We start from the raw sequence: 25,205 nt of genomic DNA, 5'->3' as shown, positions 1-25,205 counted from the left end.
TTTAAAAGATTTAAACATAATTTTGGAAGTAAAGTTACTGAAAAGTTATTTCCACTCCAGCCTGGCCTCAGACACTTCCAGGGATGAGCTTCTCTGGGCATCCTGTGCCAGGGCCTCACTACCTGATCCAGTGCTGCACTTTTTTTCCCATTGGGAAGAAGAAAGCAATTTGGTCTCTTTAAGATAGCTCTTCCCCTAGTGGAATTTAAATTTAGGATCTAAACTTCCCCGGCAGTGCCTCTTTTCAATGATCTTTTTAAATGCTGACTGCGTCTGTTCTAATCTAGCTGGCAGGACAGGCTTTTAGCAGACATGACGTGAGAGTGACCCCAGCTCTGTGCTGCTTTCTCCCCTTACATCTTCAGAGCCACACTTGCCTCCCTGACAGGCTGATAAAGCCAGCCCTGCTCTGGCCCTGGCCCACAGCTCCAGCCTGGGAGCCTTTGAAGAGCACTTAGGCCTGTCTGGGGCGTTGAATAAACGGGGCAGTGCTGGAGCTGCTCTGAGTGTTGGGCAAACCCTGCCACGCTCAGTTTATGGGGTTACCTGAGGACCAAAGCCACCAAGTGTCACGGCTGTCTGTGCTGGAGGTGTGGGGGGATTGCCAGGGCACCCAGGGGACCTCCTTGGCCCTGCTGAGCTTAACCCTTCAGTGCTCAAAACAAATGTTCCTGCCCCAGCAGACCACGAAATGGAGAGGTTGAGGCATGGGGGCTGGCATTGCCCTGGATGCAGAGCAGTGGATCCCATGGGAGACGTGCGGTGCGAGGAGGAAAATCTGATCCAAAACCTGAGCCATGGGGAGACTCACATGAGCAAAAAGAAGCCAAGAATTCTCCTGTGTGTTCTGCGGGAGAAATACAGAGCATCCCCTTCCTCTGGCACTGCATCCAGAGCCTTCCACTGGCAGCTGGAGACCCAGTTACCTTTCAGCCCCTCAGAACAAGGTGTGTAGGGCTGGGAAGAGCAGCAGGAACGCTGGAACTCTGCCACCCTGTGAGCAGGTACCTGCTCCGTGCCTGCCCTTAGTGGTGATTGCGTGGGCAGCACCGCTAAAAATTACAGGTCCATTAATTAATTTCTAAATGGTGGTGGAAGTCCCCAGGGAGCACGTACAGTGTGAGGACTCTATTAATTCATCTTGATTAACATTATCACAATGAATAGCAAATGAATTCATAATGATCAGACAATTATTTAAAAGTGTGACAGATGGGATCCTGGTAACTCCAGGAGTGCACTCAGGCAGTGCTGATGGATCTGGTGAGGGCAGCGCTGGGGAAGGGCAGGAGCTGGTGATGTGACAGTCATCATGAGATGATTTAGGCATAATCCCCATGTAGGGAAAGCTGGAATAACTCCCCTGTCTCTTGTTATAAACCTGAAAATTCAGTGTCTCACGGAAAGGTCTCCGTTGTCCTAAAACTGAAAGTCAGAAGTTGGATCTTGCCGAGCTCTGGTTTTGAGCAGCTCTTGAGTTTCATATGTGGTATCCACCTGGTTTGTCAAGAAATGGGTCTCTTCCCATTGCACCCATCCCAGCTGACTGGAATTGTCCTCTCCTGCTCCCACCTCTGTTTTGGGGAAGAGTTCTGAGCTAAATCCTGCATTGTTAATTCCTTTTGCCTAAGTATTCACATCATAGCTGGCTTTTTATCCCCTAGCATAAACCCTTGTATCTTTTAAGTAAAAGAGCCTGGGTTATGGGCCTCATTTCCCTAAAAAACATCTTGCTCTGAGACCCAATTTATATCTGTGTAAAGGCACAGCAGATTCCTACCGGGAAGTATCTCTCCTGTAGCCCAGAGGTGCTGGGATTTGGTGGAAGCACAATAAAAGCCTCTAAAGTGAGTGCTAGAGCTGAGTGAGAGGCAGGGCTGGGGTGGGGAGCAATGCTGGCTGATGGTGGGAGGAGGAGTGAGAGTCAAGCTTGTACTCCATTTAAACAGGGTAAAAGGAAAGGGGCTGTTGGGCGAGAAGCTGGATTAGAGAAGCAAAATCAACCTGATGGAGGTTGGATCCCAGCAGCTGAGAGGTCTCCAGGTGAACACGCCAGGAGCAGACCCAGAGGACTGGACCCTGTGCCCAGGGCAGAAGCACCAGCAGTGTACCCAGCGTGGCCCTGCTGGGGGACAGGGATCCTTCAGGGCTGCAAACCTTGGCTTAAAGAGGGGAAAGCCTGCAGGAGTAGGGGATTCCTCCTGCTGTGTGCATCTCTTCTGCCTGTTTCATGCTAGAAACACGTCAGAGAGATCCCAGCATTCACAGTGAATGAGCCCCACACTCTCTGAGATGCTGCAGCCATAATAAATAAGCAACTGGGAACATTTTTTTCCCCTATGAATTTCTGCCAGCTGTGTAAGGCTTTGGTTTTTTGTACTCTGTCTCCCACTAAATACCGGATAGTCAACAAAATTAAGATTACCATCAGGGATCTTGACTAATGCAGGGGTTATTATTGTGGGGGTGGCTGTTTGCATCCAGGAGCTGAACTCTCCCTGCTCCGTGTGTTCCTCATCGGGGTCTGAGGTGTCTGTGCACCAGCAGCCTTGGGTTCAAAAGGGAAAAAGTGGGAACTGCCACGGAATCAGGGAGGCAGAGCTCTTGTGAAGAGGTGGGGGTGAACACCGGAGGGCTTGGGATGGGGGGGGTCCTGTGTGGCAGGGGTGACAGCAGGGGTGACGGGCTCGGCAGGGGCGTGGTGAGCTGGGGCTGTCCCGTGTGAGCAGCGCTGGCAGCGCCTCGGGATCGCACAGGGAGCAGGAAATACCAGCGAGGAGCCTTTCCCATGCTCCCGTGGCCGCCTCACAGGGAGCAGCGTTGGGAACCGGCTCCCAGAGCCTCCCCCCGGCCACGAGGGGCTCCTGGGGAGAGCCAGGCCGGCTCTGCAGGACCTGCTGGGCTGCCAGGTTGGGAGCAGGGCTCCCACGTGCCAGGCTGCAGGCTGGGGTTTGGTGCCACATGGGTGAAGTGGCTGTTGGTGCATCTCAGAGCCCATCTGGAGAGCACAGAGCTGTTCCCCTGCAGCACCTGCAGCTCAGGCTGCGTGCCTGATCCCAGAGTTGTTCCTAAATCCAGGTGCAGGTACAGCTGCTGTGCTGAGATCCAGAGCCGTGCTCGGAGCATCCAGAACATCTGTCCAGCTGCACGCCTGGTCTCTGACTTCAGGGCTTCGTTAAATTTCACAGCCTGAGTTAATTCTCCCTCTTCCCGTGTTTGTGGGTTGGTTTTCCCCCTCTCACTTGCCAAGCTGAGGGGTTCAGCCTGGGAAAGGTTGGACTTGCAGCATCTCCACAGCCCAGAGATCTTCCCATGTCTCCAGGGAGCTGCTCGGTCACTTAGCCCAGAGGGACTGAAGATTCCCACATGGATTTGTGCCTGATCCCCTGCCATGGCTGTGCGTCCCCCTGGAGTTTGGGCCATCCCAGCCCCTGGACCATCCCTCAGGGGCACGAGGAATCTGGGGAGAAAGAGCAGGAATTCAGGTTTCCAACCCACTGTCCAAGTGAATGTGAAAGCAGGCAAGTGGCCACAGCCTAGTGAAGGGGCAAAGTTCAAGAGCACAGTTATTTTTGGGAGTAATTTTGGAATGGAAAATGTCTTCCAGCTTAATGAGCTTGTTTCTTATATCCTTTTAAAGTGCTGCCCTTAAAACCAGCTGGTTAAATTATGCTGGATTTGGGGTTTTTTTGTTGTTTTTAAGGATGCTCTTAGGTTGAGAAAATGGGTTTGGCTTATGGTTTTCTCTCCTTTTGTTGCTGTTTGTTTATACTTCAGTGTCCAGAGAGTGAAGTGAGCTAGAGATTTTTTGCTGTTGTTTTCCAGAGCTGTTCCTCTTGTGAACTAACTTCATGCTAAGATTTCAATCCACTTTTTAACACTCTGAAGTTACACTTCTTAATTATCACGGTGGTATTTTGCATCCCTTAAAAAATTACAACGTTCAGTTGAAAATGTTGGAGGAAAAAAAAGAAAAAACAAACCATTTATTTCATGTGTCGTAGCTTTTGAGGTTGTTTACAGCAGCAGAAAGCTGCACCTCTGAAAAAGAAAAAAAAAAAAAAGGTGACACACGAAAGCAAAGCAGAAGAAACACTGTCTGAATTTGTTTTCTCAGCTGTCTTGGCATTTTGGATATAAACAGGTACCTGGGGCATAAACGCTTCAAGATGCTGATGATACACAGCAAAGATGTGGCTTCATGAAAGGCAGCAGAGACCAGTAAATTCCAGTGTGAGAGAAATGGAAATCCCCAATAACCCCCACCCAGCACCTCATAAATAACCAGCCACCCACCTGCAGGATGGGGGAAAACTAAAACTGAGCAGGTTTGGGGCTCTCTGGGCTGAGCTTTGGTGCCTTCCCCCTGTGCTCTCAGTTTCCCTGAGAAAATCCCATTTTTGGGGGAGTGAGTTATCCTTTCCCCATAGAAAAAACAACCCCCACCCTGTTGCTCCTGGAGGGATGGATTTCCATCCCAAAAAGCTCTGTATTGACACTGGGTGAGTGTCACTGGAGCTGCTGTAGCCTCCAGGTCTCTCCCAGCAAATAAACAAACCTGTGCTGCTCCTGCCCTCTCAGAAACACCACTGCCCTGTGGAAAATCCTTTCCTTTGGGCCTCTCCCTCCCTCCACTGGCATTCCTTTGGTGCAGAAGTGCAGTGCCCAGAACATGGCCACCCACAGGGGTAGGTTTGGCCACCAGAACTGGGCTGGGTGGCACTTTACAATGGACTCAAACCTGCTTTTTTAGCCATCAGATGCTGCCCCATGAGCAAAGCCAAGGTGTCCAGTGTGCTGTGGACACCTGCAGAGGATGGATCTGGCACTTTGGCACATCAGCCCTCAGGCCTGGATAGCTGAGGCTCATCTGCAATCCACAGGGCGAGACATTTTGGATTTTAAAGACACCAGAGGTCACCAAGGAGTGGCTTGGACACATGGGGCTCCATGTCTTGCTGTACCATGGCCTGGGGAAGTGCAGATGGGCTGGAGAAGCTCAAGATGAAACATGACAGCAACTGGCCTGAGGCAAGTACAGACCAAATCAGGCAGAATAACGGGAGAGGCTCTTCATCAGGTGCCATGGAAAACACAGGCTTCTGTCCTTGGCTGGGCTCAGACATAGCTGGAGGAGGTGGGGCTGCCTCTCCAAGCTCTCTGACTGCATCTTTTTTTCTCCTCAAGTGGATTGCAAGGTTCAAATGCTTCCCTTATGTTTAGGAAACCAGCCTGGAAAAGCTCTCGGCCATCCGAGGCTCCTTGAAGAGAAATAAAAGCATTGGCACAGCCATCAGCACGGGGGAGAGGGCTGGGAAGCTCAGCTCTGGAGACACGGGGTGGCCACAGCTTAGGAGAGCTGTGCCTTGCACGAGAGGGTTTTCTGGGGTGCAGCAAGCCAAATTCCTGCCTCAGCTCCTGCATTTGAGGTGGATAGACCCACGCTGTTCATCCAAAGCTCTGCCACCCTCGGGACCAGGAAAATCAGTGTTGTTGGGCAACTGAGAAGAGCAAGGTTATTCCTGTTTTGGTGTCACCAGACAAGCTGCCATGCAGCTGCCACTTTGGTGTTTCTCTTCTTAAAAACATAAATAACAACTAAACCCACAAAGAAACGCAGTTCTCAGACCAGATCCATTTGAAAAAACGCATTTTTGTCATCTCCACTGTGGTTTATTTGACCAATCCCCAGTGGAGTGGGGAGTGGACTTCAGGAATGGTCTGCATGGTGAGGGGTCTGCTCACTGCTGGAGATTTTCCCAGATTTCACGGGTAAAAAAACCACTTGTCCTTCTTTCTTTCCCTCTCTTCTGTGTGTTGCTTTTTTTTTCCTACATCTCAAGGAACACAGTCCCCATTTATTTCCTGGGATGGTGATGTGTCCCTCAGCACCTCTCCTAAGAAGGAGCAACAGCTTGTCAGGTCCTCAGCAGCTCCAGGGTAATGCTGGTGGCAGGAAATGCAGACATTTTCCACTGGGCTTGTGCCTGTAGATGCTGGGGATGTAGAGGACTCTCCTAAAAACACGTGACTGTGAGTGACTGGCAGCTCCCTGCTCCTTGGATGTCTTCTCAGCTCTGCTGAGCTTCTGAAGCCAGGATGGCAGCACCTGCAGGGAAATCCAAGTCTTGGAACCCACAGAATCCACGAGTCTGGAGTTCCAGCTGCAAATCCATGCCCCTTTCAGGACAACGTGTGGGACTCTCCAGCCCTGGGGCTCTCAGGTGCTTCAGGGTGGATCCAGAATTAGGGAAGTGGAGACACGAGGTTGGAACTCACTGGATCCTGAAGAGGGACTTTGGGAGTGCCACACCTGGAAGGATGAGGTGACAGTGAGGTGATGATGGGAGGGGGGTTCTTGTGTACCCCAAGGCAGGCTCAGAGCTGCTGCAGGAGCAATTCTGTGGCACACATGAGGAATGAGGCTGTTCCCACTTCATTCCTGGTAGGGAGAGAAAATAGGATCAGCAACTGAGTCAACAGCCTGGCAGGCATCCCCAAAAGCTGCATCCATCCCAGGGCTGGGCAAGTGTCCTGCATCATTCCCAAGGGAGGGACAGCTTGTGTTCACAAATTCTGGGTGGTGTGGGGAGAACCAGGAGGAGCTGAGCTTCCCCTGCTCCTGCAGGTGCACTCCTTGGGGAAGATCTGTGCATGAGGCATCGTCCCAGGGAGAAGGGAGGATAATGGGGATCCACGTTGAGCACTGGGAAACAGCCCCTGCTTTCCTGCAGGGAATGGGATGGATGGATGGATGGATGATGGATGGATGGATGGATGGATGGATGGATGGATGGATGGATGGATGAGGGATGGATGGTTGGATGCTGGATGGATGGATGGATGATGGATGGATGATGGATGGATGGATGAGGGATGGATGATGGATGGATGGATGGATGGATGGATGGATGGATGATGGATGGATGATGGATGGATGATGGATGGATGATGGATGGATGATGGATGGATGGATGGATGGATGGATGGATGGATGGATGGATGATGGAGGGATGGATGATGGATGGATGGATGGATGGAGGGATGGATGATGGATGGATGGATGGATGGATGATGGATGGATGATGGATGGATGATGGATGGATGATGGATGGATGATGGATGGATGGATGATGGGTGGATGGATGGATGGATGAGGGCGAGGGTGAAATGATTCCACACTTGTCCTGCTGTTGGAGGAGGCTGCCTGGGCTTAGCAGCAGGGTGCAGCAGAGCAGATAACACTCCCTGGTGAGGGCTGGGCTTATCTTTGGCTGCTGGGTGGGCCTGTGCCATCTGCTCTGCTCAGGGTGTCACTGCTGCAGCGCGGGCTGTGCGTGGGGCTGAGCTGGGATGAGTCAGCTGTCCCCTGACCAGCTCTGCAGGGAGCTGCAGCACCGATTTTCTGGTGCAGCAGCTCCGAGCTCGGATCAATAGAACAAACTCCTTACGTGTCTGATCTCTGCCCATCTGTCTCTTGTATCAGCTGTGTTCAGCCTGATCGCAGGCAGGTGCTGTCGAGGTGCCCTGTAAGATCCTCTCCTACAACCCCTGAAGTGTGTCTGACTCTTCAGGCCAGGAATGTGGCACTGATGAGGTTGAGATTTGCAGCTGGAAAGAGCTTTAAGTAGCCCCTGTCTGCCCAGCCCTCTGCAATGCTTTGCCACAAATCCCAGTGTCCAGCACGAGGATGTGTTTTTGGGGTTAACACCATGGTGGAGTGACCCCAGTGGTCCCAATTTTGGGCCTTCATCTTTGAGAGCTGCTGCCAATCTCCACCGGCACTTTGGCATTTAAGTCTTTTTATAAGATCCCATTTGTTGAGGCTTTGCCTTTCTCTCAGGCTTTCGTGTTATTTAGTAGGTGTTTCATCTCCTCTAATGTGCCCAGAGGAATCTTGGTGCATCTGTGCTGCTGAGGAAGACTTGGCATTAAGCAAAAACTTCCCTCTTTCTGAGGCTTGGAGAAGGAGGAGAGGGGTTGGAGGGGTGAAACTGAAGCAGGGTTTTATGATGGCTTGAAAAAGAAGAAGAATCCATGCCAGATGGATAAAAGCCACGAGACAAATCTGAGTTTACCTGGCTCTGGCAGCCCAGCAGACAACGTTGGTGGGCCCAGAGAAGTTTGCAGAAGGGAACCTCTTGCCTTTTTGCATAACAGCTTTCACATGGAACAGTCTGAGCTCTGTTGACGTGCAGCAAACAGCAACGCTGAGGGAAGGGGGGGAGCCTGGGAGCTGGGTTAATGGGATCAACAGCCAGAGAGGGCTCCTGTAGCCTGTGTCTCAATTTCCTGGGGTTTATTATTTTATATTTTATTTTATTTTATTATTTTCCTGGAGTTTCAAATTTTATGTTTTGGTTTTGCACTTGGCATAGAGCTGGTCCCACTGACAGCTCTGGTTTCCCCCAAACAACACCTGTGCCCCTGCTGCCCTGCCTGAACATCCCATAACCTGCTTCAGATGCAGCAGGGAGGGAGTGCTGGGGTAATTGTCGATAAATAGCAGCGTTTTGACGTTAATGGAGTGCCTCAGCAAAGAGCTGGGTGAGTTTGGAGGGTTGTGCCTCACGGCCAGAGATGCTTGGGCTGTTCTGGAGCAGAGTGGGCTAAAATGTGGGAAACAGAAAAGTGTGGGATTTAGGGTCTGTGACAAGGTGATGGAGAGCGTTCCCACTGCAAGTGCACAAAGCTGCCTTCCAGGTGTAGGAAAAGCGTGTGCAGGTTTCCAAGGGAGGTCATTACTACTAATAATAATGTTATTAGCATCTAGTAAGTGTTTCTCATCTCTGAGCTGCTCAGAGATAATTCATCAGCATGTGACAGGCTGCTGGCGAGATCATTCCCACCCCACAGGATTTGGGACAGGTCTCTCCTGTCTGTCTGGGGCTTGCCCCAAGCCAAGGCAGGATGGAGGTTTGCATGGAGCTCCTGTCCCACGGGAGCTGGGCCAGGGAGCTGGAGAGGGGCACGGCGTGGCCTCCAGGGAAATTCAGCACTGCCAGCCTCAGAGGTGGCTGAACTTGGGATTTCTGCTTTAAACTGACCTGACTCTTTTCTTTAGGATTCCCTGATTCTATCCCTTCACCCCGTTCCCTCTCCCGCAGCGACTCGAAGTGTGGCTTCCTTTGTGGTGCTTTCCATCATTTATTTTTATTTCCAGGGCCTGTCCCTCTGCAGAGAAGGGGCTTTCCCAGCAGAGGCCCTGTCCAAGCAGGATCATCCCTGGGGAGCACACACAAAGCTGATTTCCCAGGCTGGGGCTGCTCCCTGCCTTCCCCAAACCTCACATTCCCTGGGATATCCCAGTCTGGCCACAGTGGGAGCAGATATCAGAGGGGGGTGATCCTGCAGGATGCTTTGGGGTTTCATGGCCACCTGTGGGGCCTGGGGGTGACACTGTGAGAAATGCTACTCCCAAAAACCTTAAAAGGTTTGTTAAAGCCTTATAAAAGAATACAACAGAAGGCTGAATAGATAAAATATTATGGTGCTGGGAGCAGAGGATTTTTCCCACCATGTGCTCATCCACACAATGGAGGTTTGGCCTTTTAACCCTTTAGCTCCTCCAAAATTCTGTCCATTGACTCCTTCTTCACTGTCCAGTGGTGGAGATCACTTCCTTAAATCTTGATTGGAGGTCAGCTGTTGCCAACTCTCCCAGATGTCCCAAACCCAGGCCACCCCCTGATAACAACACAAAGGAGGTAAAACATAACTGTAAACCTATAAAACTTCTCTTAAATATGTACATGATATTTGCCTTTTAATTGTGAGTGTCAGCCATCACACTGTGGAGATGACAGTCTGGTCAGAGAGTGAGAAAGCCAGATAAGCTTTCCCATGAGTTGGTCTGGGAAGTTTTAGGGAGGCAGAGAGAAAGAATGGTAAACAAATGGCAAACCATCTGCAGGTGGTTTTTGTAATAAGTTGTTTTCCTCATGTTTACTGAAGGGTGTCTTCTTAATTAGCCAGTCATGTTAAATGTATTGATTAAATGACCAATCAGGCCTGGCTGAGTGTATAAAAGAAGGGGTTCCAACAAACTGGGGGCTGCCAGCCTCTTTAGCCTTCTGACCTGGAGTCTGTGTCACTTACCCGTTCCTGGCTCACCGGTGACAATCACGCTGCTCACCTGTCCCAGTCTGACTGTGCCACTGCCCCTCTGTCCCTCGCAGCCGTGCAGGAGGAGAGGCAGCGGGGGAAGGACCGCAACGAGAACGAGGTGGAGTCCACGAGCAGCGCCAACGAGGACATGCCCGTGGAGAAGATCCTGGAGGCTGAGCTCGCCGTGGAGCCAAAGACGGAGACGTACATCGAGGCAAACATGGGCCTGACCCCCAGCTCGGTGAGGCACCTCAGCCTTGGGGACGTCAGGAGTGACCGTGAGGACAGAGAGGGGTTGTCCTATGTGGGGAAAAAAAAATAAATGCAATTCTTGGCTCTGCTGTAGGCTCTGTGAGTCAGCTCAGCAGCGGGAGAGCGGAGCCAGCAGCCACCAGCGTTTGGTGTCTTCTGTCCCACAGCCACAGGGAAGTGAGAGGTGCTGTAAGGAGTAACTAAAACAGCTCACAGAGAAGGTTTTATTGTAAATTACAGCCCTCAGTGCTAAAAGGCAGGAAGACACTGTTCTGAAGAGCTCAGGGTCCAATCAAGGCAATAAACAGACCTGTGTGGCTGAAGTGCAGAGAGATAAGAGCTGGAGAATGAGGGTGTGACATCTCAGGTGCAGAATTATGCAGCTGCTTGGCTCTGAGGAGAGAAAACCTGGAGAAATTTTGCCTATGAGTTGGCTTTCAAGTTCTTTTCCCAGTTAGAAACTCGCATTATAACCAGGCCTGCTTGGGGCATCAGGGCTGTACCAGGATGTTGTGTGCACAAGAGAGGGATGACAGGGAAATGGGACAGGAGCAGCCTGGGCTGGTGGAAGGTGTCCCTGCCCATGGCAGGGGGTTGCAATGAGAGGGTCCTGAGATCCCTTCCAACCCAAACCAGCCTGGGATTCTGTGGAGATTGAGGGGAAGTGTTTGGGGCCCCTTCTTATGATATTCCCTTATCAAAAGGGATGAATCTCCCTGCAAAGCAGCAACCTCCTAATGTGAGAGCCAAACCCTCCTCTGAAATTCCATTTCCAGGACGGACCCTCTGCAGCCCAGGCAGTATTTAGGGTGCAGTCCCCACTCCTCCATGGCCCCTTTTTCTGTGTAAGCAGTGGGAATGGAGAAATTCCTCTGAAAAACAGCAGCTGAGGCTGCAGTGGGGGCATCTCTTGGTTGCTACAAAGTCCTTTGAGGGACTCAGAGTTTGAACTCTGCCAACATTTGAGCTGGCTGAGCCAGGAGAGGAGCAGGCTTATGCACTGAAATATCCCTGTGCAGTTCCTGCTGGGTGGCTGTGAGGCTCAGCTGATGGAATGCAGCTATTCTGAACAAGTGCAAGGACTCTGCAGTGTTTATTTTCTGTTCCAACAATACTTTTATCTCTCTCTTTATATGAGGCTTGGAGGGTTTGAGTGAGAAATCCCTTCCCATGGCAGGGGGTTGGAAATAGAGCATCTTTAGGGTCACTTCCAGCAGAATTCTGTGAGGGATCTGGGAGTCAGGACATGTCTAATTGGCTTTTTGGGGATGCTCTTTTTGCAAAGACAGCTTTTCCTAGCATTCCTTAGGTGGCTCTTGGATATTCAAGGCTTCGTGGTATGGACAGAGCCAATCCCTCAGTGAAACTCTCCAGGATCAGGCAGAGAATCAGGTACAAACCCTCACCTGCATTCAAGAGGAGCATCCCATCCCCACGAGAGCTTTTTTTGGAGGAGTTAGTGAGGGGCTCAGAGAGGCTCTGACTGCTCTCAGCATCAAAAATCCTTCAGGGGAGCTGGAGCCAGCCCTGTGCTGACTTGAAAACAAACCCCAGAGAGGGAGCTGAAATAAATGGCTTCGTCTGGCACTGCGTCTCCTCAAATTGAAAGCCGGTTCCTGCATAATTCAACACGCATTACTGTGAACAAGGATGTGTGTTGCATCTAAATAGAAGCAGGAGGCTTGTTGAAATGCCCTATTATTGTCAAGCACGAGGTGACATTTGTAGCAGGTTTAGCAGATGGATGAGATCAGCAGCTCCCGGTGACGAGGCCACCACGGGATGAGGAGAGGGAAGACAGAGGAGCTGCTGCCCTTCCCCAGAGCCCAGGTGATGGAAAGGCAGACAAATCCAGGCCCTGATAAACACAGGGAGAACATGAGCTGTTTGCTGTTGGCCTCGTGTGTTGGGTGCTTTGATTTGTGCTTCTGCACCTCAGGCTGGTGACCTGCAGGGACATTTCCAGCTGGCTGTGCCAGGCTGGGATGGGGGTGGCAGGGTGATTTAGGGATTAGCACCCTTGTCTCCCACATAGAATTGGTTAGAAGGGACCTTAAAATCATCTTACAAGCACCTTCCACTGTCCCAGGTTCTCCAAGCTCCATCCAGCCTGGCCTTGAATTCTTCCAGGGATGGAGCAGCCACAGCTTCTCTGGGCACCCTGTGCCAGGGCCTCCCCACCCTCCCAGGGAAGAATTTTTCCCTAATATCTGCTCTAACCCCACTCTTTTAGTTCAGATCCATTCCCCCTTGTCCTGCCACTCCACGCTCTCGTGTCTGTGGCTGTCCCCTTGTGCCATGTCCCTGTCCCAGGGGGTGGCTTTGCCTCTGCCCCATGCCTTGGGAATTTGGGCTCCTGCCCTGCAAGCACGGCCTGGGACAGGCTCCTGGCCAGAAGGCAAAGCCTGTAACTGAGAGCTCCTCCCCATGAGGTTTTGACTGGCCTTTGAAGGCCTGGTTTCAAGTCACCATTTTCTGGAAGATGCCTCCAAGCTGCGGTTTTCCAGGAGGATCAGGTGCCCTTTGGCTCTGTCACGCCCTGGCACCGTGCCCTTGCTATTTGCTGCAGGAGGGGATTCGCTTTCCGTGCACAGGGAGGGTTTCCAGCACTGCCATTCCCTTCCTGGAGCCAGGCAGGGCCCTCTGGACACTTCCAGCTGCTTCTCATGCTCCAGTGATCAGGTTCTGCCAGGAAGAGCCGTGGTGGTTCCAGGAATTGCCATCTGAGGTGGAACTGAAGCCGAGGATGAGGCTTTGGAGCAGCAGAGCTTGGGGACAGCTTGTGCTGCCCACAGATGGGGAACCTGGAGCCCCTGCCCGGGAGCCAGCCTTGATGAAAGCTTTAGCAAAAACATCTAATTTACCTAAATTATCCCTTTTGTGGGGCCCTGCAGGCCCTTGTTGCTGCAGTTATGGCTTCTGCTGGAGCACAGTTCATGATCCCCATCCCACCTCACCTGGATGCCAGGATTCTCCACCTGGCCGAGCAAACTGGGATATCCTGGGGTCAGGGATGACACCTCTGGTGTCCCTTCTCCCCCTTGCTGCCTCTGAATGTAGCATTCCCAGTGCTTCCAGTGAAACCCTGAGCCCTGCAAAGCTCCTCCTCCTGGGCACTTCTGGCTTTTCCCCTTGTCCCAGGGAAATCCCATCTGATCTCCTTCTCCCAGGAAAAGCCCAGGCCCTGCTCACCTCTCCTTCCTCAGGGAAGAGCCCCAGCTCCCTGGCAGTGAGACTGCCCTGCCCTTGCAGCCCTGGGGCAGCTGCTGGAGGGCGGTGGGACAAGGGGGGCACATCCCCGTGCGGTGCCCGGTGCCAGCCTGTGCCCATCCATCTCCGCACGCGACAGGTGGAGATCCTTCCAAGGCAGGTGCCCTGAGCTTGCCAGATCCTGGCTATTTTAAGCCTGGAGAATGGGAGATGTTGGCCACCGAGGCACAGAGCTTTGGGTTTGCTGGCGGGGGTGTGGGGCCAGGCTCTGAGGGGCACGAGGGTGACTTGGCAGTGTGGCCCCAGCCTGGGAGGGGGCCGTGCCACAGGTTACACTGACATTCGTGTCTGCCCTTCCCCCTGCAAGCCAGAGCTGAAGTAAACACTTCTCCTCCAGTTTGGAAACTGCTCTTTTAAGGGCATGGAGAGAAGCTAATTGTACAATGCAAGCTGCTGGATATCAGCAGGGATTACAGTGGGAGGTGGGAAGGGCTCATACATCCCCGTCCAGAGAGGTAAACCCTACAGACACACTTGGATCAGCGAGCTCAGCCTTCCCCAGGGTTAAACAGGCTCTTCCAGTTCCTAATCACAAATCCACTTGAGCTGTGAGCAGTTCCTTTAAACAGGGATTTGGTGTGTTTAGGCTGACTGTCCTCCTTGAGAGCAGATGGTTTCTGTTACTGGATAATATTTCAAAGGAAAGGGGTTTTCTCTTTTTTTTTTTTTTTTTTTTCTTCTTCTTTTTTTCCTGTAATGCCCCCTCTGGTGCTGGTTTATGGAGCTGGGAGATGCTGGAGTCTGCCCTTCCCCAGGCTGGAGCTGCTTGGCTTCATCAGTCAGGGTGATGGATGTCTCAGCACTCCCAATTCCCATGCTGGGGCTTGCTAAAAACTATTACAACCCTTGTGGTGGAGCAGCCAAATCACTTCCTTTGCCTGTGAGTGATAACACCCACCTCAGGGATGGCAGGCAGGCTGCTCCTCCAGCCTCTCTTTTCCTCACTCTGCTTAAGCTTTTCCATCTCTTTTTTTTTAATTTATTTTTTATTTTATTTTTTGGCAGCCCAATGACCCGGTGACAAACATCTGCCAGGCAGCAGACAAACAGCTCTTCACCCTGGTGGAGTGGGCCAAGAGGATCCCCCACTTCTCCGAGCTGCCCCTGGATGACCAGGTCATCTTGCTCAGAGCAGGTGAGTGACATCTGTCCCCACGTGGGCAGTGCTGCGTGTCCCCTGGGACAGGCTGTACCCTCCGATTTAGCTCCTGGCAGCTTGAAAATCTTTCATCGATTCTTGATAGGCTCTGATCGTTTGGTTTTTAAGTAGGACTTTGAAAGCCTTCCCTGGGATGTGTTGGTGAATTGGATCTAAAATGGCCCAGCTTCATCTCTGATCCATGAGGAACGCAGAGATGGGTGCTGGGTGACTTAAACCAAAGGAGTTAAACTCTGCCTTCCTCCCAAACTGAGGCTTGAAAGACCAAGCGGGCTCAGGCGCCCATGAAATTTTCATCAAACTGAAATGTTTGATCATAATTAAAACCAGAAAGGAGAGAAAAAGTACATCTCACTTCTTCTCCCACCCACCAAGATGAAAATAGAACTCTCAGGGCTTATTTTAAATTTCCTTGTGCAGGAGGGGGCTGCAGGAGCAGGATTTGGGAGGTGGAAGCAGTTGGCTGTAGGAAGGGTCTTCCCCTGTTGAGTGAATTCAAGCTCCTGCTGCTGTACAAAGCTCGTAGAGGGCAAGAAACCAGGAGGAGAGCTCGGGAAGGATGTGTTTGAGACATGAGGCTCTTTGTAAACCAGGGACATTGAAGTCCTTGGTACTTTGAAAGCTCCTTTTATTTCCCCCAAATACACTTTTGCTCAGGTCCTGCACCCTTCCAGGATGGCTCCTGCAGCCCTTGGGTGAAGGTGCTCCATGGATTTTGCCAGAGCTGGCTCAGGGCCCTGTGGAACATCCCAGGTGTGGATTTGAAGAGGATTTCTAGAGCCTCTTGTGAGAGGGGACGGGCAGGGAAGCCTCTCTGCTTCCCTGGGATCTTTGAGGGCTTTCTGCAAAGAGCGGAATTCAGACAAAGCTCTGCCTTTTCCTCATGGGAACTGGAACCCAAACCCACCATGGGAGTTCCAGGTTTTCCTCTCTCTTTAGCAGGCAGCTGGTTAAAACTGGAGCTGGAGAACTCCTGACCTGTGTTCTCTGTTTGTGACTCACTCCACACAGCAGGAGAGGGGCTGCCAACCCCATCACATCCCAAATTTCATGGTGGCTCCAACCCTGAGACTGCTGAGCAGCTCCCTGGAGCTCCATGCTCCAGACATCTCTGCCAGGGCCTCAGATAACCTTCCCCAGGTCTTCTAAAGCAGTGGCTGGATGCATTATTGAGTGGCCTGTTGAGAACAGCTGCCCATGAAATATTGAAGCACTAAAATCCAGCTAAGAGCCTCAGTCAGGCATCCTGGGAGGCAAAACAAGTGGAGCACACAGCTCTGGAGGAGCAGTGCTGGATGGGCTGGCAGCAGCTTTCCTCAAATCCTGAATCATTTAAAAACACCCCCTCTCTGAGCTGTTTGGAAGGGAAGGAAACCTGACTTTTTAGGCGTGTTTTCCACCGGTTTTCTTGTTTCCAAGCTGAGACAGGAATAACCTGATGTTTTCTCAGCCTGGCAAAGGATGCTGAGCGTTACATCCCCGCAGCTGGCTTTGTAGGGCTGGTGGGGAAACTTGGCAGGGAGATGGATTGACAGGATGGCCACTGCTCTGGCAGAGTGCCTTCCCCATCCCAGAGGAGCCAGAGCACCCCTGGAGGCTGCAGCCACCCTGTTTGGTGAGAAAGGAGTCACAGAATTCTGCTCTGCCACTCCAGAGCTTGGGCTGAAATGCAGAACTCTCAGGGGAGACTTGGTTGGTCTCTAATTCCAATCTGCTGCCTGTGGTTATAGTGAATTTTTCCTGCCTGCCTCTGTCTTGGCAGCTCTTTGGGGATGTTCTGGTGAAAGCCAAGGCAGGAAAATCTTCCCCATTTCAGCTGAAACATCCCAGCTCTACATGGGAATAATCCAGAGGAAGGATGCTGATGAATCCAGCGCTCCTGCACTGGAATAAGCCCAGCTTGGGCTGGGTGTGGAGAGCCAGCTCTGGTTCCTTTTGGTTGGAGCTGCTGTGGGGCTGTGTGTGACAAATTCCCATGGATCTGCCTCTGGGAGTTCCTCTTCCTCCCAGGAGCAGGGTTTCTGCAGGCTCCTTCTCCTCCATCCCCCTCAGGTTTCACAGTGTTGCAATCCCTGTGAAAGTGCCAGGCCTCACCCAGTAAATAGCCAAAGAAATGTTCCCGTGGCTGGGGTGGAAACATCCTGTGGCCACTTAGGAAAGAGTGAACTTTATTCCTTGTCAACATTTCTGATGGCACAACCCAGGGCTGCAGCAGAAGGTAAATACAGCACACATGGGCCTTGTGTTCATTCCAGGCAGTGAGATGTGTTCTTGTGACAGGAGAGGTGAGGGATATTGTTGTGTTCCTTTTCCAGCCTGGGAAAAAAAAAAAAAAAAACCTAAATCCAAATATCCTGAGGTTTCTGGACCAGAACTTCAGAACATGTTCAGGCCAGGGGTGTTTCAGAAGACCCCATCTTGTTTTACTGAAGATGCTGCTCCTGGCTGGAAGTCACCCAGATTTCCACCCTTCAAGCTTGGCAGCGTTTCCTCTCGTTGGAGCTTTGTTTCAGGAATTCTTGAGCTCAGCCTGTGATGGATTTAGGAGTTGAAGAGGTGTTGGATTGGGAGGGGGAGCTGGAAGGTGTGGAGGTCACATCTCCCTTCCCTTCCCTGTAGGTCTGGGCTCAGAGGATGTCATTCCTATATCCCAAAGCAGCTGATAAGACTAAAATCTGTTTTCCAGGCAGCTGTGGAAGCTTTCACAGACGTGGGACTGTGCAGAGAGCAGCCCCAATCCCTCCCAGTGTTTTCATGGCAGGAGCAGCAAACCCACATAGAAAGCCAGAGATTTCATGGTCCCTTTTACAGGGCTCAGGGCTGGTGAGTGAACTTCTGTGGCCTGAGGAGGAGCCTGATGAGCTGATAGCAAGTGCTGATAGGGCTGGAGCTGCTGGGAGGCTGAGGGGAGCTCAGGGCTCCACACCCACGAGGAGCTTCAGGCAGAGCTGTTTGCTCAGTGTCTGCACGGTTTATAGAGGAAACTGCTCCCCTTATTAGCTTTATTTTTAGTGCATTGGGTTCCTGATGGTTTTTTTCCTTCCCTGACATCCAAGAAAAAGCTGGCTCCCCCTTCCTTTCCCACATCCAGCCACGTTCCTGCACCCAAGGCGGTTTCCTCCTGCTGTTAAGACAGGTGACCTCACCGAATCCCAAACTTCCTGAGGATCCCATGGCCCTAACCTGCAGCCTCGCTGGTTTTCTCCTCCCCAGGGTGGAACGAGCTCCTAATTGCCTCCTTCTCCCACCGCTCCATAGCCGTGAAGGACGGGATCCTGCTGGCCACGGGGCTGCACGTGCACCGGAACAGCGCGCACAGCGCCGGCGTCGGGGCCATCTTCGACAGGTGGGCAGGGATGGAGGGCTGGGGTTCCATCAAAGCACCGTGCCTGGACACCCCCATCCCTGTCTGCACCCCAAACTGCCTCCCTTCCTTCCTGAAGGAGCCCGGGATGAGGGAGTCCATCCCGCGAACACACACGCAGAAAACCCCTCCGCTGAAACTCACCCAAAAACCCAACGGCCCCAAGCAGGGAGGAGTGCCCAGTGCAAATCAAAGCCCCTTTCATGGGGTCCAGATGCCTTCTAACATTACGAGGAGGCCACTCCTTTGTTCCTTTTCATCTTTAATTGGACCAAGACTTGATTTTATTTGCACAATGAAAAGGCCCCGGCGATGCTCAGCAGGTTCCACAGGCGTGTCCTGAGGGCTCTTTAATCTCAGCCTTTGGGAAGGTGTTTTAAAGCCAGGCTTACAGGGTGTTTGACCCACAGCGTGACTCCAGACGCTGCTGAAATGCTGATTTCTCTCCCTGAGACTCATCTTGAGTTGAAACCAAATCACCTTTGCTGCTCTGCTCTGTGAGGAAATTGTTCTTCGGACCTGGGTGACATCATTTGTTCCTGTGAGGTCATAAGTGCAAGATCATGACTTTGCTGCAGGATCTAACATGAAAAACTGGGCAATCAGTGGAAAATACTTCAAGACCGACACCTTCAGTAAGAGCAAAGGGAGCAATAAAAATTACCGGCAGAGGAAATTACTTTTAGATACCTGTTGGGGTGGGTTTTTATTGTTATTTTTTATTTTTAGGCGGCTTTCTCAGGTGCCAGAGCCTCTCGGTGAATGGATGAAGGCGGTTTTTATGGTCCCTGTTGTATCTCACAGGAACTATTGATGTTCCTAATGAGCTATTTTTGATGGAGGAGGAAAATGAGGCCACATCCTCAGCTGGTACAGGCCAGCACCATCCCCAAGTTCGTTAAATGTGACCGGAGCTTCTCGCTCTGGCTCTGACACCTGGGGCTTTTCATTTCCTTTTTTTTTTTTTTTTTTTTTTTCCCTTTCATGCTGACTCTGTGCTTTCTCTGTCCTTTTGCAGAGTACTGACAGAACTGGTGTCCAAAATGCGGGACATGCTGATGGACAAGACAGAGCTGGGCTGCCTGCGAGCCATCGTCCTCTTCAACCCCGGTACGTGCCTGGCTCTGCTCTCCTGGCCCCTCTTGGCTGCTCTTCTGTCCCTTTTGGCTCCTTTTGTTCCCCCAAAAAGCCCTGTTGGAAATAGCAGAGGGCACCCAGATGCCATAGGGCAGGAAGGGAGGCAGGGGTGAAAGTTGGTTTGGTTTGGAAAGGATCTTAAAGCTCATCTTGTTCCAAACCTTTGCAGGGACTTTGCACTGTCCCAGGTTGCTCCAAGCTCCATCCAGCCTGGCCTTGGACACTTCATGGATCCAGGGGCAGCCACAGCTTCTCTGGACACCCTGTGCCAGGGCCTGCCCACCCTCACAGGGAAGGATTTCTTCCCAAAATCCAATCTAAGCCTACTCTTGTTCAGTTTACAGCCATTCCTCATTGTCCTGTCAGCTCTCCCCCTTTTAGAGTGACTGTGAAAAGAAAGTTCAGGTGCTTGAGGGAATTGTCCCTGAACTGGAACAAAGTGGAATCTAGATGTTGTTGAAGAGAAAAATATGGATCAGAGCAACACCAGAGCATGGAGATAATTGTCTCTGCTTCCCAACCTCACCATCCAAGGGCTTTTATTACCTGCGTTTCAGGAAAAGCCCTTTGCAGACCTGGAGAGGCTGAAAGACGTGAAATGTGCTCATAAAACACACAAAACCTTCCATTTTTGACCACAGTTTCACAGACTCTGGGAGGGTCATGCTGCTCCCTTTTCCCTCTGAGCCCCAGCTGCCCAAGGGAAGAAGAAGTTTCAGTGCCAGGGATTTTCTCCAGCATTCCAGGGAGCAAATCCCTGTGCAGCAGGAGCCAGCCTGCACAGCTCTCTGGGGGGGATCTCTGGATTTCAGAGTGGATCAGAGCAGAACCAGATGGCAGCCAAGGACAAATCTCCCCATCCACCACCACCCTGCCCTCCCAGAGCACAGTTTGTGCCCAAGCACAGCTCCTTGCCTGGATTTTCCCACCACAGCCAGGCCAGGCTGTTCCAGCAGGGTTTATTACAGTTTCTTGCATTTGTTTTTCTTCTTGACCAGTTTGGGTTTTTTTTTTTTTTAGTCCCTTCCCCTCCTTGTAATCAGCAGTAATTTATTGTCTGTAATTTGGGATTAGCTGTATATGGTCAAAGAAGGGGAATCTGGAGAGGTTCCTGTGGCACATGTGCTTGGGGATATCGATTTCTACACTGTCCCTTTCACCCTGCTAAAAACAGATCCTCACTGTGTCCTGTCCTGGGGGCTGTGCCAGAGCAGGGGCTTCTCCTTCAGCCCCACCACAGTGCTGGAGGGAGAAATCCCACGAGCCCAGGGCTGGAGTGGGAATGAAACCCTTTAAAATGAGGGTCTGGGACCACTGGAATGAGCCAAAACATTTGGGGCTGGGATATGAGGTTGAGGGAAAATCTGTGATCGTGGGGTAAACGTTTGAGTGCTCCCCAAATCCCTGGAGCTCAGAGCTTGCAGCCACACTTTGGTGGGGCTGCAAGAGATGGAGGGAGTGCACAGAGGGCTTCCTGCCTGCCTGGGAAGCCTGGAGGTGTTTGGCTGATGGTTTTTGTGCTGCCTTTCAGACTCCAAGGGCCTGTCGAACCCGGCGGAGGTGGAGGCGCTGCGGGAGAAGGTGTACGCGTCGCTAGAGGCTTACTGCAAACACAAATACCCCGACCAGCCCGGCAGGTGAGCTCCCTGTGCCCCTCCTCCTGCACCCTGCCCCTCTGCAAACCCCCTGCAATGGGTGCTGCAGCTCCCAGGGTCCCCTCTCTGCTCTGGGCTCTCCTTTCCCAGTGATTCCCTGCGGACAAACCCCTCATTTCTACCCGCTCCAGCTGTGAGCATCCCTAAAAAACCTCCCCTGTGCAGCGCACAGAGCTCTTTATTCCCTTGCCAGGAAATCCAGCAAGGTGGGCAGAGCTGAGGAGCTCCAGCTCCCACAGCCCCAGCAGTGGGATGAGCACATGTGGGAAGGGGGTATCATTTCCCCTTTGGAAACCACGGCCAGCGAAACCGCAGCAAAAATAGGACTCACATGGAGTTAATTTTCGGTGGCAGATGAGCATCATTGCTGGGAAGTGAAAGCCTCAATTGATGCTCTTTTTCTCCCCTCCCTGCCTCCCCCAGTCCAGCTGGGAATGGGAGGGGGGATTAGGAATGTGTTCCTGGACGGCTCCGGAGCTGAGTGGGCGCATTTTCCCAGTTAGAGCCTGGAGCTGGCAGCTGCCAGTTAAGTTCCTGACAGCTTCTTGAGAAAGCAAGCAAAGCACTGGAAGCTGCTACTGGTGCATGAATGTTGGGGAAAAACAGCCCAGGCAACTGGGATTTGCATCTCACCTGCATTCCTGGCCTTGTGTGGATGGTTAGATGAAAAGGATGCTTTCACAGCAGGGAGTGCAGTGGGCAGAGGGTGCTCTCAGAAGTGATGCTGGATTTGGTTTTCCCCCCACTTTGGGTCCCAGAGTGCTGGCAGATGAAGAGAGGTGTGTTGTGAAGGGATTTCTGGTTGGTTTGAGGCAGGCAGAGTGGGGATGAGGGTGCCATGGGGTGTGTTTGGCTTGTGGTGAGCAGGGGGATTGAGGGATGAGCACAGGGCAAGGAGCAGGGCTGTCACCTCTCCTCTCCCAGGGGGTTTGTGTGCACCCATGCTGCCTCCTCGTCCAGAAGACTTCATTAAATTGCATTTCTGGAGCAAATCCAGAGCCAGACCCTGGACTTTGGCAGTTGTGGTGTTGCAGAAGAGCTGTTCCTGGTACCAGGAGAGCTGCCTTGGGAATCAGGGCCAGCAGCTCTTCTGGATTATTCCCTTGGTGGGGTGAGCTCTTTGCACACTGTGCAGGATCTGCAGCCCTGGCACGCACAGGGGGTGGCACAGGGACAGCCCCACTCCCCAAAGCCCCACCAAGCCACCCTGCCTGGCAGCACAGACACAGCCACCAGCCCACAGCAGTTCCCCAGGGCTCTGCCTCAGTGCTCACTGGTGTTTGAGGGAGTGTTTGAAGCCCAGAAGCTGCGCCAGGGGCTCTGCAATTTCATCTCTCACTGGCTTTGAGTGACCTTGGGCTGGGAACCTTCTTGTGTGGTGTTCACACCCATCCTTGGTGCAGACCCGAGAGGTTCTGCACGCTCAGGGATGTCCTGAGAGCTGTGCCTGGGCCCTGCACACCTCAGTGGTGCAGGGCAGTGCTGGCCCCATCCCAGGACGTGCCTCAGGAGGGTGAACCCGTGGGCTGGGAGGGCTGGGGTTGCACAAGAGCTCCCCAAAGTTCTCTGGAACTCTGGACATCTTGCTGGCACAGTGTGCTCACCAGCTGGGGCTGCAAACAAGTTCTGCCTGTGGCTGAGCCACGTCTGGGACCTTCCCCTGCTCCGTGCTGTGGGATTTCTGGAATCCCCACCTTTTCAGGTGCCCCAAATCCCCACCCAGAAGCAGCTTGGGAGCACCCTGTAAACACCAAAAGGGAATTTTTCTGCACAGAGAGGCATTCCCAGGAAAAGCCCAGCCCTGCTCCCCCTGTGCAGCCCCAAGGAGAGCTGGGTGCCTCAGGGATTTAGGAATCAGGGCTCTTTTCTCCCCTCCCAGCCCTGGCACATTGTGCTCTGGGCTGGTTATCTCACAGTTAAACATATCCGAGGGCTGGAGCCATCATCTGGTTTGGTTTAAAGTGAAACTTCCTGAATGGGATGGTAGGACTGATTTGTTTTTCCTGGCTCTGCTCCCACCATTCTCGCCAGCTCAGCAGAAAAAAAAAAAAATAATTAAAAAAAAAACAGGGAGAGGGAACTGTGCATGCACATAGAATATCTGTGTGCTTGTGCATGTCTCTGTGTGTGTTTTCTGCAAGCTCCCATTCCCCCTGGCCCTTTGCTGCTGTTCAAGCCCTGATTTTGCAGCAGGAAAAGCTGATAGATAACCCTGCTGTGGCCATTGAAGGGCTTTTTCCCTGGGTTGGGAGCACTCACACAAGGAGGTGACATCCAGTGGCACCTGGGGCGCTCCAAGGCTCTCTTGCAGGAGGTGGTGGCTTTCTCCTGGCTCCAACAGCTTCTTGTCAGCCAGCAGCTTTTCCCTGGTGAGGATGGCTGTGGATGGCTCATTGCCATCCTGGCCCCAGAGCTGCCAGCTCTCCCCAGCCCTCCTGCCTCGTGTGGCCTGAAACCATCTGCTCCAGGCAGGGCAGGGTGTGGGGAAAGGTTTTTTTTTTTTGCCCTCCTCAGAGCCCTGGGAAAAGGGGAGCACTCCTGGTTTGCAGTGCTCCCTCCCAGCTCCTGTGTCACCCCTGGCTGGGCCCCTGGTGTCCCCTGCCTGGCCAGCAGCCCCGGGGCTCAGCTGGGCATGGTCAAACCCCAGTGAGGACTGGTGGGGCTGCTCAGGAGTGCCCAGAGCCTGCAGGAAAAGGGGCATCACCCAGCCCAAGTGCCAGCTCACCCCACTGGGCATCTCCTCCAGCCCCTTCCCAGCTGTTTGCCCTTTTCCCTGACCAAAACTTGAGCTGCTGCTGCTGCTTGCAGCACTGCCAGTGCCAAGGCTGATCCCGGGGTGCCTCCTCCCGATGGCTGCAGCACAGGGACCCCAGGAGCATCTCGGGGTGCCCCCCGGTCCAGGGCTGCCCTTTCCTTTCTTGTTTCACTCTTTCAGCTCCGTTCCCAGCACGTGTTTGATGTGAATCTCCCCGTGGCTGCCTGATCTCCGAGGCTGGGCCACAATTCATGATTTCCCTGCACGGCTCTGGGTGCCAGCCCCACGATTTGGTAGCAAGAACTCTTTGACTCCAAACTTGGGGGGCCGGGGCAGAAGCGGGGCTGCACCTGGGGGATGTCTGACCGTGCCGTGTCTCCCTTTCCCCAGGTTTGCCAAGCTCCTGCTCCGCCTCCCAGCCCTGCGATCCATCGGCCTCAAATGCCTGGAGCACCTCTTCTTCTTCAAGCTAATAGGCGACACGCCCATCGACACCTTCTTGATGGAAATGCTGGAAGCGCCGCACCAAATGACTTAAGAGACCTCCGCTGGGTCAGTCCCTCGCCCGGCTCCCTCGGGGGCTTTCCTCTGCTTTCCTCGGCCTCAGCCCGTCCCTCCCTGCTGCCCCCAGCGCCGCAGGCACCGTCTGCTCCGGGGGACCCCCGGCCTCCTCGTCGCCTGCCCCCCCTGTCCGTTCGCTGTCACTGCTGCGTCTCCAGACCTGCTCGCTGGTTCCCTGTGCTACCCGTAGAGAAGTGGGAGCGGAGAGAGCTTTGCCAACCCCCGCCGTGCCATGAGGTTTGGGATGAGCCACCACGGGCTGGTGTCACCCCCAGCCCTCCCCTGGGGACAAGGACGGTGCCAGCCCTCGGGGCAGTGGGGTTTGGACAAGCCTGAGGGGGAGTGGTTGGACTCTTGCCAGATTGCAGCTGGGCTATTTTCAGAGGATGGAGTTTTTGAAAAAAGAGAAGAAGAAGACAAAAAAAAAAAAGAAAAAAAAAAGAAAAAAAATTTCTATTTTTGGTTTTTAACTATTCTTAGTAGTCTCGGTAGTTACTCTGCGGAGGGAGAGGCGGTGCCCCCTGAATGAGTCACCCGTGGCTGCACAGAGCCTTCTCCTTCCTCTTCCAGAGGGTTTGGGATTGAGCTGAATCCCAGAACACACAGGGAAGGCCCTTTGGCCACCCCAGAGGGTGCCCGGGCATCGCTGCCCACCCCAAAGGTGTGGACTGAGCCAGCTGCAGCGCTTGCTTTAAGGCTGCCAGGGACTCCCCGTGGCCCTTCCCCAGATCCTGGGGGCTTGCTGGGACCCCTGCCCTCAGCAGGGCATCCCAGTACATCCCAGTGCTGCCCCAGTACATCCCAGTGCTGCCCCAGTACATCCCACCGTGACCCCACTCTGGGGTTTTGGCTCACCCAGGAGGCTGCTCCTGTTCTTTCAGCCCTGCAAAACACTGCAAGGCAACAATTAGTGGGAGTGCTCGGCCAGGCTGCTTAATTGCAGCT

General features: G+C 52.8%; 1 protein-coding gene across 3 annotated transcripts in view; it reads left to right on the top strand.

The window, feature by feature from the left end:
* RXRA (retinoid X receptor alpha) overlaps nucleotides 1-24,799 on the top strand; it is a 97,212-nt gene extending 72,413 nt beyond the window's left edge. Inside the window, exons 5-10 of one of the 3 annotated variants that reach the window (XM_053996432.1) lie at nucleotides 10,179-10,348; nucleotides 14,635-14,764; nucleotides 18,002-18,134; nucleotides 19,171-19,262; nucleotides 20,821-20,926; nucleotides 24,090-24,799. In XM_053996432.1, the coding sequence (XP_053852407.1) occupies nucleotides 10,179-10,348; nucleotides 14,635-14,764; nucleotides 18,002-18,134; nucleotides 19,171-19,262; nucleotides 20,821-20,926; nucleotides 24,090-24,237 (779 nt within the window). In that variant the 3' untranslated portion in view covers nucleotides 24,238-24,799. Of the gene's footprint in view, nucleotides 1-10,178; nucleotides 10,349-14,634; nucleotides 14,765-18,001; nucleotides 18,135-18,562; nucleotides 18,788-18,881; nucleotides 19,105-19,170; nucleotides 19,263-20,820; nucleotides 20,927-24,089 lie in introns of those variants that run through there. The other 2 variants (XM_053996433.1, XR_008440258.1) reach the window with 2 other exon arrangements.
* The last annotated feature ends 406 nt before the right edge of the window (nucleotides 24,800-25,205 follow it).

The sequence above is a fragment of the Vidua macroura genome, chromosome 21 (genome assembly GCF_024509145.1).
Source record: "Vidua macroura isolate BioBank_ID:100142 chromosome 21, ASM2450914v1, whole genome shotgun sequence".
Lineage (NCBI taxonomy): Eukaryota > Metazoa > Chordata > Aves > Passeriformes > Viduidae > Vidua > Vidua macroura.
The sequence above is the reverse complement of the archived record's forward strand: the minus strand, read 5'-3'. Positions and strand labels throughout refer to the sequence as shown.